The following is an 11,515-nucleotide window of genomic DNA, read 5'->3' as shown; positions in this document are numbered from 1 at the left end:
AAGAACAATTCATGTACCATCAGCTATGTCTAGATTCGATCCGTGTATGTGTACTTTAGAATGGACTTAGATCCAATATATTGTATTTTTCTGTCCAAATGAAAATAGAAAAGCGTTGATTAAGTATTAGCGATCAACATGCGGCGTTGCCATGAGTGCATAAAAGATTCATACGTACATTTTGAGGGCGGACCAGGCAAAGTTTTCACTAAATGCCCTTGACCAAAATGTCTTTAGACCCTTGTGACTTAGATCGGGCCTGGCCGACTCTGTGAGTTGCCAGATCCACAATTAGATCTTGCTACTAGCGATTAACCCTAAGATGGCTACATGAGTACTACACCTAGAGGTTTAGCTTATGGTTATACCTACAGGCTCCGATCATCAATGCATCTACTGACATCACGTTGACGCCGCACATCGATTCTTGACGCTTAATCGGAATTTTTCATCTAACTATAAGGACAAAATCTAGTTTAGAGGCCAAATTTATCGCGAAATAAATTATGAGGACAATTTCTATGTTGCAAAATAAAGTACGATGATCAAAATTATATGGAGGTAATAGTATAAGGAGTTTTTTTCTTCTTTTGAAATTTCTTTCACTGACTTTTAATTATTTATTTTACGTGTTCATCTGCAATGCTCGGTCGATGCTTTCCACCGATATTGAAACAGAATTACGGAAATTTGTCTTGAAATTGTGACCGAATATTAGATTCGGAATCAAATTTGCTACAAAATAAACCAGCGAGGAACAAAATCGCAAAAGTGGCTATTGTGTAAGGATCATTTCAATTCAATCGCAAATCAATTCTAGAAGTTGTCTATTTTTTTATTATTATTATTTAGAATTTGAAATGGTTTGACAAGTTCATCTCGTGCAATACTAACCGAGTCATTGTGGACGGTACGTTCTGAATAGTTTAGTTTAAATTGGCAACGTTGAAAGCGACTTGATGTTGGACCTTTTTGCTTCCGTGGGCATTGGAAGTGTATATTGGGGAATTCAATTTTTCTTTTTCCCGTTTCCTTTCATTTCCTTTTATTTTTTTTCTAGGGTTAATACTACAAAAAATCTCAAACCGGTACACCTGTGACAAATTTACCCTCTGATGCAGTCGACGGGTATATCAATTTGAGATTTTACTCTCCATTTATCACATATGCACTGATTTGTGATTTTTCGTGATATTAATCTACTTTAAAGGAAATAAAGGAGGGCAAATTTGTCACAAATGTACCGGTTTGAGGTTTTTAGTTGTCAAAAAATTAATTTGGGGTAAACTTATCACAGGTGTACCAGTTTGAGGTTTTTAGTGGTAAAAAAATTAGTTCGGGATAAATTTGTCTCAAGTGTACCGGTTTGAGATTTTTTGTGATAATAACCATTCTTTCTAATCCTTTTTTCGTTCAGCAAAATTAACGAATTAACCAAGCACGATTACCGCAAAAAATTCACATTTTCTTCCATATTCTCACATTGTGCGCCTTTAGAGAAGCTCCAAAAAATTGTAAGCTAAAATGTTTAAATCTACATCGTCTATAGTTTAGAGCTTTACGTTGTATATGGAATGAAGAGAGACGTTGTCGAAGTGATGTCTTGATAGAGACAATTCTTGGAAACATTGTCACCTTTTTTTTTTTTGTTGGGAAGAAACATTGTCACTTTGAATGCTTGCTTCTTCAAGAACCGGACCAAAGTACTCTGAGATATGCACTCTTTCGACCGATACCAGAGCATGAACTTTTGGAATACACTGATGCCCCACCATCGATACATCATACTCCAATTCAACTATTGTTTGGGACCAAGTGGACTCAAGATTCGTATTTAATGCTCTTTGTCGTGCTTTCCGTGTTGAAATATTATTCAACATCAATTTGACTGCGGGATTTGTGTACCATTCATATCTATGTGGTCTGCCTCCACTTGACAGTTTAAGTTTTTGGATTGAACTTTTTTTATGGCGTCGAAACCGATGATTGATTGATGGTCACTCCCACTGGTCACCCCCAAGACCTTCGGTCAAGATGGGTGCTGAGATGTAGAAACATCGTCCCGATGATAGTCTCTTGAACAAGGTCGGCACACAACAGAGTGGAGACGTATTCAGGGGAGCTGACGTGCTATCCCTAACAAAGTGGTATCAAGCTTCTGCTGCATGCATCCTAACAGTGGTATCGAGCTTCTGTTGCACCATGCATCCCAAACAAACGGTTTCAGAATCAATACTATTCCTTTCGCGTATGTGTGTGGACCCTCCATCAATCGAATTCCACGTGCAATTGTTTAACAACGAGTCATATATGCTCTCTATATCCACGGAGTCTTCTTTCCACAGCTTGACCGGTGAATATTCCTTGCAGAGCCAACCGATACAATCCAGTAATCCACAAAACGAGATCAAAACTGCTTATAAAAGCAACATGTTCACCAATTCTTCGCAATGATGGACGCGTCATTCTCGAAATTCCGTACCATGAATCACGCCGATTGCCGAGCTACCATGACCGAGATTGGACCAAATCGTCAAGGGGTACGAGACTCCTGTTACAACATTCAAAAAGGGGCAGTTGCACCAGTCGTCTCTCTTCACCTTTTCACTCATTCGAAACTCTACACGAATGCACGTGGGCGCGACGGTTTCCATCAACACGTGGAAACTTTCTTATTCCCCGACTAGCTAGAGAAGAAGAAAGAAGAGCAAAGCTCAAAAAAAAAAGAAAAAAAAAAAGAAGCAGCAGCATGTGCTTCTAGAAAACCAAAAGGATGCGATTGCAATCGAATCGTGTCCCACCCGTTTGGCAAAACGATGCTTCCTCCTATCGCGCCGATTCAACCGAAGCAAAGGATTAGTTGAGTCCAAAAGGGCATCAAAAAAGAGAGGAGGCATCTTTTTGCATCAGCCAATTGGACCATCACCAACCCCTTTAAATACGCAACCCAAAGTCAGCTCATTGATTTCGATTGCCCGCACCTCTCTCGTCCCCACATCGCAATTTCCGGTTTCTCGAAGGGCATGGCAGCAAAATCGAACGTTGGAATCTAGAAAAACTCTCTCCTTCTCTCCCGCAACCCCCCCTTGGTCATAAAATGCAATATAATAATAATAATGATTAATATCACGAAAAACCCCAAACTGGTACATCCGTGACAAATTTACCTTTTATCAGTTTCCGTTAAATTTTACTGTCAAATTTTTGAGTTAAATAACACGTGGTGGTTGATGGGTGTGCCGATTCGGGGTTAGGGTGTAACAATTTGTGATTTTTTCGTAGTATTAATCCAATTTGACGAAAGGTAAATTTGTCACAAACGTACCAGTTTGGGGTTTTTTGTGGTAAAAAAATTAGTCTTAGGTAAATTTGTCACATTAATACCAATTTGGGATTTTTGGTAATTAAAAAATTATTTTTGGGTAAATTTATTACTGGTGTACAAATTTAGGGTTTTTCATAGTATTAACCATAATAATCATAACGAGGGTTGATTTATGTAGATTTTTTCCTACAAAGTAAGGCAATTTCCCAAACATAGAAAGGAAAAGAAGATCCGACCCTACTACGTATTAATTGTTTTTCTACATAAATGGCGCGATCCCTATCCGATTTCTCGCTTAAGATGACATTTCTCGACCTGCCTGATTATTCGAGCATGCTCGGCCTCGTGCTGCTGACTCTTGGGTATATAATTTCGGTTTTAATCGAATCGTGAGACGTCTACATACAAAGGGGCCTGTGTATCCTACCAAGAAAACTATAAAAGAAAATCCTTAAATTTAAAGAATAATAATAAAAGTTAGGAGCGAACACATGGACATGTTTGTGTACATGTACCGCCTCATGGATTACATAACCCCACAACGTGGTAGCGGTAGGTGACCGACCTATGCTTCCATCCCACCCTTCCTCTTGCATGCACCTTCCTATATTGTATACTCCACACATAAATAAAAAATTAAAAATCATCTTATGTATTTTTGGAGAAAATAATCACTTTTTTTTTTTTTGGTAGAAGCGAAGTACCGACAACCAGCACGTGGCGCGAAGCGAGTGGTCCGTGGCGTGCGAGCTCGAAACTCCTTCCCACGAGCCCCTCTCGGTCGACGATCGCTGCTCGATAATAAAACGGATTACGTTTCTCCTCGGGCATATATGCGCGGACCGCGAACGGTCAAAAGGGACTGATTGATTTTTGATTTTTGATTTTTTGATTCCTCACGCATGTTTCTGTTTTTCTTATCTTTTCTTTTTTTTCTTTTTCTTTTGCAGAGTTTGAGAATCCCTTCGTCAGAATATTACCCGGAGCACGACATGCAATTCTTTCGTAATTTTCCCCCTTTTTCTATTCGATTTTAAAAAAAATATGCCGATTTTTTTCCACGACTAGGGGGGGGGGGGGGCAAAAGGCGTTGCACGCGAAGGAAGGAGCGTCTCACAAACTCCGTCCGCCGTCCGCCGTCAAGTAACGGCGCCGGCGGGCCTCTGAGGAAACGAGGTGGGGGGGAAAGCAAACAACAAAACGGTCTGGCGTTTGGATTAAACAAAAGGGGAGCCGAGGAGGCCCCGCCTCGTAACGCTTCTTCTGAGAAAGACCCGCGATCTCTCTATTGGCAGTATTTTTTTTTTTTTAAACTTTTTTCATTTTAATTTAATTAAAAGAAAAAAAAGCGGAAAAGGAAAATCTTAAAAAGCCTCTAAGAGTTGGTTAGGCTAGAGAGAGAGAGAGAGAGGAGAAGGAGCAAGAAGATTTTTTCTTTTTCTTTTTCTTTTTTCGCTAGAGAGAGAAAAGAGAACCGAAAGAGAGTGCCAACTTCGTAAAAAAGCAACCTCGCTCCCAGGGCAGAGAGAGAGAGAGAGCTGCATTATTCGGATACGCTTCAGACGGAAATGCGAGTGATTCGCGGCGCATATATTCTCCTCCGCCGCAGCCTCTCCTCCTCCTCCTCCTCCGCCTGAACCGCCGCCGCCCCCCCCGCCGGCGCCGGCGCCTCCCTCCCCGGCACCTCGAAGATTCCCGAGCTCCTCCGATCGCCGACGATTCGATTCGGTTCGGTTCGGTTCGAATCGATTCGCCTCCCCACCGCTTCTTCTACGCAGCTCTCTCCATCGAGCCTCCACCTCGACCTCGACCTCCTCCATTGTCGCCGGTTTTCCAGGTCGGTTGCGAGAACCCCGCCGATCGCCGTAGCTCGTGCCGAATTCTGCCGTTTCTGCTTGGCTGCTTGCTTGTTTTGTTTTTTTTTTTTTTTTGTGGTTGCCTGGATTGGTCCGTCCTGCATTTTTTTCGATTCGGCGCACGCGAGCAGTGGCGAGCTGATTCGAGAGTGCGGCGATCAATGTCGCGATCTGCTGTTTTTCCAATCCGGATATTTTTTTCGCTTGTTCCGCTCGTGTCGCTGCGTGTTTTGTGATCCTGAAACTGAATCAGTTCGTTAGGTCGATTCGCCAGTAGATTGTGACTACGCTCGATCTCTGCAGATACTAGGATCGAGGCCAAACCGAACGCGGGAGGGACTGGTGGAATGTCAGGTAATTTTGATGATTTTGGAATTTTTTGTCGGAGTATCTGAGGTTTAACTCGATCGGAAATGTATTCGCTGAGTTGAGTCCTTGATTGCTGGTGATCTCAGGGGAAGCGATGATGGCGATGCTTGACGATGAGAAGGCGAGGAGGTCCGATTACGAGATATCCGATGACGAGAGGAGGAGACCGCGGTCCAGGTCCCACAAGAAGAAGGCCATGAATATTGCGTCCACGAGAATCGCGCACTCTCTTAAAAAGCGCGGTAAGCGCGTCACTGATTGCCGATACGCATCGATCTCTGTTGAGGATGTGCGGGATGCGAAAGAGGAGAGGGCTGTCGAGGCTTTCCGTCAGACATTGATAACAAGGGATCTGCTTCCACCTCTCCATGATGATTACCACACAATGTTGAGGTATATGGAATTTCGCTATAAAATGTACGCAGGTTTGGTGGTCGTTTAAGATTGGACTGTATGTTCAGCACTAAAAAATGTACTCTTTAGGTGTCTTGGAAAATGGTACGTGTTTCAGGACTTTCAATCTAGAGAATAAAGAATCGGTAGTTTTGGTTCCATTTCTGTCGCCACCTATATTGTCTGTTCCTTTAGTAGGTGACTTGGTTTACCAGCGTTGAACCCAGTAAATCACATCACATTGTTTGTGTCACTGCAGCCCTACATTGTACTTCCTCATTTGCAAAAGCATTTGGATGTGTATCCAAGGGTCACCGCAACCTAAACATTTTGTTCATGTCACTGCAGCCTACGTTGTGTTTCCTCATTTGCAAATGCATTTTGATGTGTATTCAAGGGTCTGAGTGCTTGCTTTGTTAGCATCCTTTGTCTTTTTGGTCCTATTTAGGTGTCCATAATTAGCACATTGAATGAGTAAATAGACAATGGAGAAGCATTCTCAAACCGTGAAAAGAATTAGACTGCAGTGACGGATGGTTTAAGTTGTCTTCGACTAGTAGAAACTATCAGGTTGTTAGATTGCTTTTCTTAGATTATCTTCCAATCGTTCTGTCAGACCATATTCCAGTTTTTGCGTTATCTTTGACTTTTTTTCGGGGTGTAACTCTATTACCCCTCATCAGTTTCCATGTGTTTCACTTTTGAGCTTAGCTGATGTCACCGAGATATCGCCTCTTTTCTTTGCAGATTCTTAAAGGCAAGGAAATTTGACCTAGACAAAACAGTCCATATGTGGGAACAAATGCTCAACTGGAGGAAAGAGAATGGAGTAGATACTATTTTACAGGTAGAACTGGCATCGCCATCGTCTTCTCATCTCTATATTTTTGCTTATCGTTGAGGTTCATTGGGCTGATGCACTCTAGTTCAGTCTCTGTTGAAACCAAGTTCCACTGAGGTTTCGGGGTATTTTATTTTGACAGATTGCTGTTCCTGAAAGCTCTCGTTTGGCTCCCTGTGTAGTGCCTCTAATTTCTCTTCTGACATTTTCTGCTATATGGTCCCTATGTTAGGATTATGTATATGATGAGTATGAGGAAGTCAAGTCATGTTATCCTCATGGTTACCATGGTGTTGACAAAGGAGGAAGACCTGTATATATCGAACGCCTCGGAAAAGTTGAACCTAGCAAGCTGATGTCTATCACAACTGTGGATCGGTTTCTGCGGTACCATGTTCAAGGCTTTGAGAAAGCTTTTGCTGAAAAGTTCCCCGCATGCTCCATTGCTGCAAAAAGGCACATCGACTCTACAACCACCATACTGGACGTCCAAGGAATGGTAATTTGTGAACTATGATATTTTGTGAAGAGTGCCTGTCACATATCGATTTCAGTGTATAACCGAGTGGCATATCGGACATTATGCAGAATTTTATGAGCTTTGGAAAGATCGCACATGACCTTGTTATGCGCATGCAGAAAATTGATGGCGACAACTATCCTGAGGTAGCTTAATAATGATAAGAACGCGACTGAGTAAAACTAATGCCAAGGCAATTTCACTTATTTTTTTCACTCTTTGCAGACATTGCATCAGCTATACATTGTTAATTCTGGTCAAGGATTCAAACTGCTTTGGAACACAGCAAAGAGCTTCCTTGACCCAAGGACTACCTCAAAGATACATGTATGGTTCATGCTACATGCTCTCTTAGTTGGAAGATGAAAAGTACACAAATCCCTAAATGGTGCTGCTTTGACCTACAGGTTCTGGGGACCAAATACAGGAATAAGTTGTTGGAAGTTATCGATTCGAGGTCAGTACTCAAAATTGTACTTCATGGAAAGTTTGTCCATTAGTTGTTAATTTAGGCAGTAGAACTCATGCGAGGATCTTTATCATGGAGCAGCCAATTGCCAGATTTTCTCGGAGGAGCTTGCTCATGTGAAGGTGGATGCCTTAGGTTTGACAAGGGACCTTGGACTGATCCAGAGATAATGAAAGTATGGCGCTACTGAATGACTAGAGTCCTATATCTTTTATCAGCAACTTGGTGAATGTGGATGCTTCAAAATACAAAACTTTTGAGTTGCTGTCGATGTATCTACCCTCATTCTGCTAGATAGATATATATATATATATATATAATGGTCCATCTACTCTGTGCAGCTAGTCCACATCGGGGAAGCAATGTATTTGCAGAAAATAAAAAGCTACCATGAATATGATTTAGAAGTGGAACTCTTTGCATCCAAGGTAACTTACTGCAAGACTAGCGACCAAGTCTTCGAAATTTTGTGGAACTACAAGGTATGGTTTATAATGCCTGTTTCTTCTTCTTTTAGAACACCAGCGATGATGTGTCCAGAGAAGAGCTGCTACCAGAGGTAAGGAAAGGTGCCTCAGACCTTGTGCATTGGATACCACCTTGTGATAAAGTAAGTTCGTTTGCAATTTGATATTACCTTCTTCTCAATTCATGATAGCTTCTGTTTATAGCATTGTTTTCTTTCAAATTCTCAATTGATTATTAAACAAGAAAAGATTGTTTCGAGGTTTGAATAGCCCATTTGCCTGGGTACCGAGGGAAAAAAAAAAATTTCAACATTTCATTGCTAAACGACCTTGTTTGTTTACATGAAGGAAAACTATATGGAAAGCAGTTGATAGAGCTTCTCGAAAACACTGAGCTCATGGCTATTCGAAACTCATTTTTCCAAATTTTGTGGTTTTAATGTACATAAGTGACTGCCTGCAGAATAGAACCCTCTATGTAAGACAAAACTGAGTTAGGTAGGTAGTGAGAAAATAAAATGCTAGTATTCATGTAACTCCACAAAATCCTACAATCTATATGAACATCTGTCCATGCTGTTTAACTCTACTGTGTATTTGTTGGTGATGTATGTAGAAGCTGTCGTTCTATGATCGAAACCTGCTCTGAGATCATTCTCTTAATTGTGAAATGAGAATTTCGATTAAGATTGAAGACATAGCCTTATATAAGGGATTAGCATATTTATGCCATCCGTGTACTTTCCTCTACATATAAATCAAACTTCTACATCTTTATTTTTCACCAGGAAAGAATGGAAGATCCCGGAGTTTCCTCCAATGCAATAACATCTGTTGATGCCACCGAAAGAATTGGAGATGTTAATCCAACAGGTACTTGACCATTCCGCCACATTTCGATCATGGCGAACCATATGCAAAAATTGAATACTTTGGGCTTTACAGTGCACTGTATTTTTGTGTAGTAGCTAGAACCTCACATTATAAACATCAAATATATGTCTCTTATATGCGATGTAACTTCCGAGTCTTACTACGCTCCGTTCTTAAGTGAAAATAGAAGTTCTCTGGTATGAAAATAGCTTTGAATAGATGACTTCTCAATCATGACTTATGCTGATTAATCTATGACGAAGCATGTCTTTTGTGAGAAAATTGAAGCGAATTTCCCTGTATTGGTTCATTAATCCCATGGAGGCACTATACTCATTTCCCTCCAGCTTGAGTTTTGACATCTATAAAACAAACAGGAATATAATCTCGTTTGGTGATATTTACAGATCGTCTGACCGATGCCAATACCCCAAGAAGAGCTCTTCCTCCCATAACAAGTTTTGTAGTTCGCTTCCTAGTCAAATTTTTAGGGTGTATATATCTTCTATTCCAGAGGGTAGGGAGAACCTTTTCATTAAGACATCATGGCATAGAGTCAGAAGACCAGGGTAGATCTCATGGCGAAGAGTCAAGAGCACAAGGCACATCCCAGGTTATAGAAGAGAACTCGCTCCATCCGTGCTGGCAAAGGCTGCAAAACTTAGAAAAGGTGGTGACTGAACTATCCAATAAACATGCGAAAATACCCCCAGAAAAAGACGACATACTTCTCGAGTCGATGAGTCGCATTAAGTCCATAGAATATGATCTGCAGAAGACAAAAAAGGTACGTATCTTTCCTAAATGGTGTGGAAGCTATCAGAAATGAAGTCCTTTGTCTTATTGTGGAAGCTGATTTTCATTCTAAACGTGTACATTGCAGGCACTGCTTGCCACTGCATCTCAGCAAGTAGAACTTGCTCAATCATTTGAAAGTTTAAAGGACAGATCAGCTGTGAGTTTCTATATACCCCGGAAACAGCAAACAAGGAACTTTTGAACTCTTTTACACACACACACACACACACACATGAGATAATATGATTGTTTTTCTACAAATGAAGGTTCCTTTGGTTCATAGCTAGTAAAAAAAAATTTCTGGCATTAGTTCATCTGAAGTACTGTGATGCATGAGTTTGAAGTCACTGGAAAGTCTCCCCATCATCTAATCATCCTTAGATTCCTACAGCTGTATAGGTAGTACTAATGTGGGAAGACTGATTTTCTTTTTTGGCCATAGAACAACATGATACGTATGTTAATATTGATTGCCATTGAGAAAAGTCGTAATCAAATGGCCAAATATTGATTGCCATTGAGAAAAGTCGTAATCAAATGGCCAGACACGGCCGTTAGTCAGAGGGATTGTCATCTTCTCTACCGAAAAGATATGACATTGAATGGGTAGATTCATCGCGTTCCCTCGTAGATGAACTCTTATTGTAAATTCGATACTGATCTTATCATGTTCCCTCGTAAATTCTGTCTTACAGCACGGAACAAACACTTGTTGGCCAAGATATAGATCTGGTGCCCCAGGAACTTGAGCTCTGTTATTTTCAGAAAGAAAGTTTTTTTTCGGCTGTATCTCGTACCTCCTGGGAAGAGAATTGCAACAAGATTTAACTGCTCGCTGGACCACAATAATTATAATTCCAGGTGATCTCCCTTCCTCCCCCCCGCTCTCTGTCTGTCTCTCTCCCTCCCTCCCTCCCTCCTCTCTGTGACACCTTATTCCTGCTTCCCACAGGTCTTTCAGGCGTGCATTTCCTAATTGGTAGGGTGAACCTTGGAAGGACCGGCCTGTTGTGTATTTAGACCCCAGATTTCTCTAGCCGGGCATAGAATGAATGTGCCCCATGTTCATAATTTCTTGTACATAAATGAGAATTTTCTTTTGCGGAGCGATATCGATGTTATACGTGACCACAAGCATAGTGACATAAAAGTTCAAGAGCTCACTATTTTGTCTCCGAGACTCAAAAGTATATTTTCGTTAAATGCTTACTTGCAGCACGATATATGTTCTCTCATGACACCGTCTGATTGTTACGCGATGAGCTCATGAGTAGAAATGGCAGACGATGCTATCATTTTTAAATGCAACGCTATTAGAAATCGTGTTGGCACCAAAATGCCGTAGTCTATTCGCCACCTTACAAGGTACAATTAGAGTCCGGTTTGCTGGTATGAACTTTGCTTCGCTTGTGTTACCAAATTCTACTGTCCACACTTGGCTGTTGCAAAACTAAAACAAACTCTAAAAAATTTCTCTCAGCTATCATATTGAGGCGGCATAACATGATCGTTGGAGATGGGCAGGGACAAGCGCATGGACCTCAAATTATCTTTTTAAGAAGTACCCCAATGGTATATAGATATTACCAAAATTGACATTTTTG

At 41.0% G+C, this 11,515-nt stretch overlaps 1 protein-coding gene across 6 annotated transcripts; it reads left to right on the top strand.

The window, feature by feature from the left end:
- Positions 1 to 4,795: 4,795 nt before the first annotated feature.
- On the top strand, positions 4,796 to 11,086 carry LOC115676004 (phosphatidylinositol/phosphatidylcholine transfer protein SFH9). Of its 6 annotated transcripts, none has more exons than XM_056314330.1 (16): positions 4,796 to 5,162; positions 5,485 to 5,535; positions 5,637 to 5,943; positions 6,691 to 6,790; positions 7,017 to 7,283; positions 7,373 to 7,450; positions 7,530 to 7,631; positions 7,712 to 7,761; positions 7,855 to 7,948; positions 8,115 to 8,201; positions 8,291 to 8,391; positions 9,034 to 9,113; positions 9,521 to 9,900; positions 9,997 to 10,068; positions 10,607 to 10,772; positions 10,864 to 11,086. In XM_056314330.1, exons 2-15 carry the CDS (start codon positions 5,529 to 5,531, stop codon positions 10,658 to 10,660), a joined length of 1,779 nt encoding a protein of 592 aa, XP_056170305.1. In that variant the 5' UTR covers positions 4,796 to 5,162; positions 5,485 to 5,528; the 3' UTR covers positions 10,661 to 10,772; positions 10,864 to 11,086. The 6 variants fall into 6 exon arrangements, with proteins under 6 accessions (XP_056170305.1, XP_056170301.1, XP_056170297.1 ...); XM_056314326.1 differs by having other exon boundaries at positions 5,443 to 5,535; XM_056314322.1 differs by having other exon boundaries at positions 5,435 to 5,535.
- The last annotated feature ends 429 nt before the right edge of the window (positions 11,087 to 11,515 follow it).

The sequence above is a fragment of the Syzygium oleosum genome, unplaced genomic scaffold (genome assembly GCF_021117445.2).
Source record: "Syzygium oleosum isolate NSW1041296 unplaced genomic scaffold, Sole_v2.1 Sole_v2.01, whole genome shotgun sequence".
Lineage (NCBI taxonomy): Eukaryota > Viridiplantae > Streptophyta > Magnoliopsida > Myrtales > Myrtaceae > Syzygium > Syzygium oleosum.
This window is presented reverse-complemented; position numbering and strand designations above follow the sequence as displayed.

What these genes read in the sequence shown, in the direction of transcription:
- LOC115676004 (XM_056314330.1), top strand. An exon ending in GAGTAGATACTATTTTACAG is followed by an intron (nt 6,791 to 7,016) that starts GTAGAACTGGCA and finishes TCCCTATGTTAG; the next exon opens with GATTATGTATATGATGAGTA. An exon ending in TACTGGACGTCCAAGGAATG is followed by an intron (nt 7,284 to 7,372) that starts GTAATTTGTGAA and finishes GACATTATGCAG; the next exon opens with AATTTTATGAGCTTTGGAAA.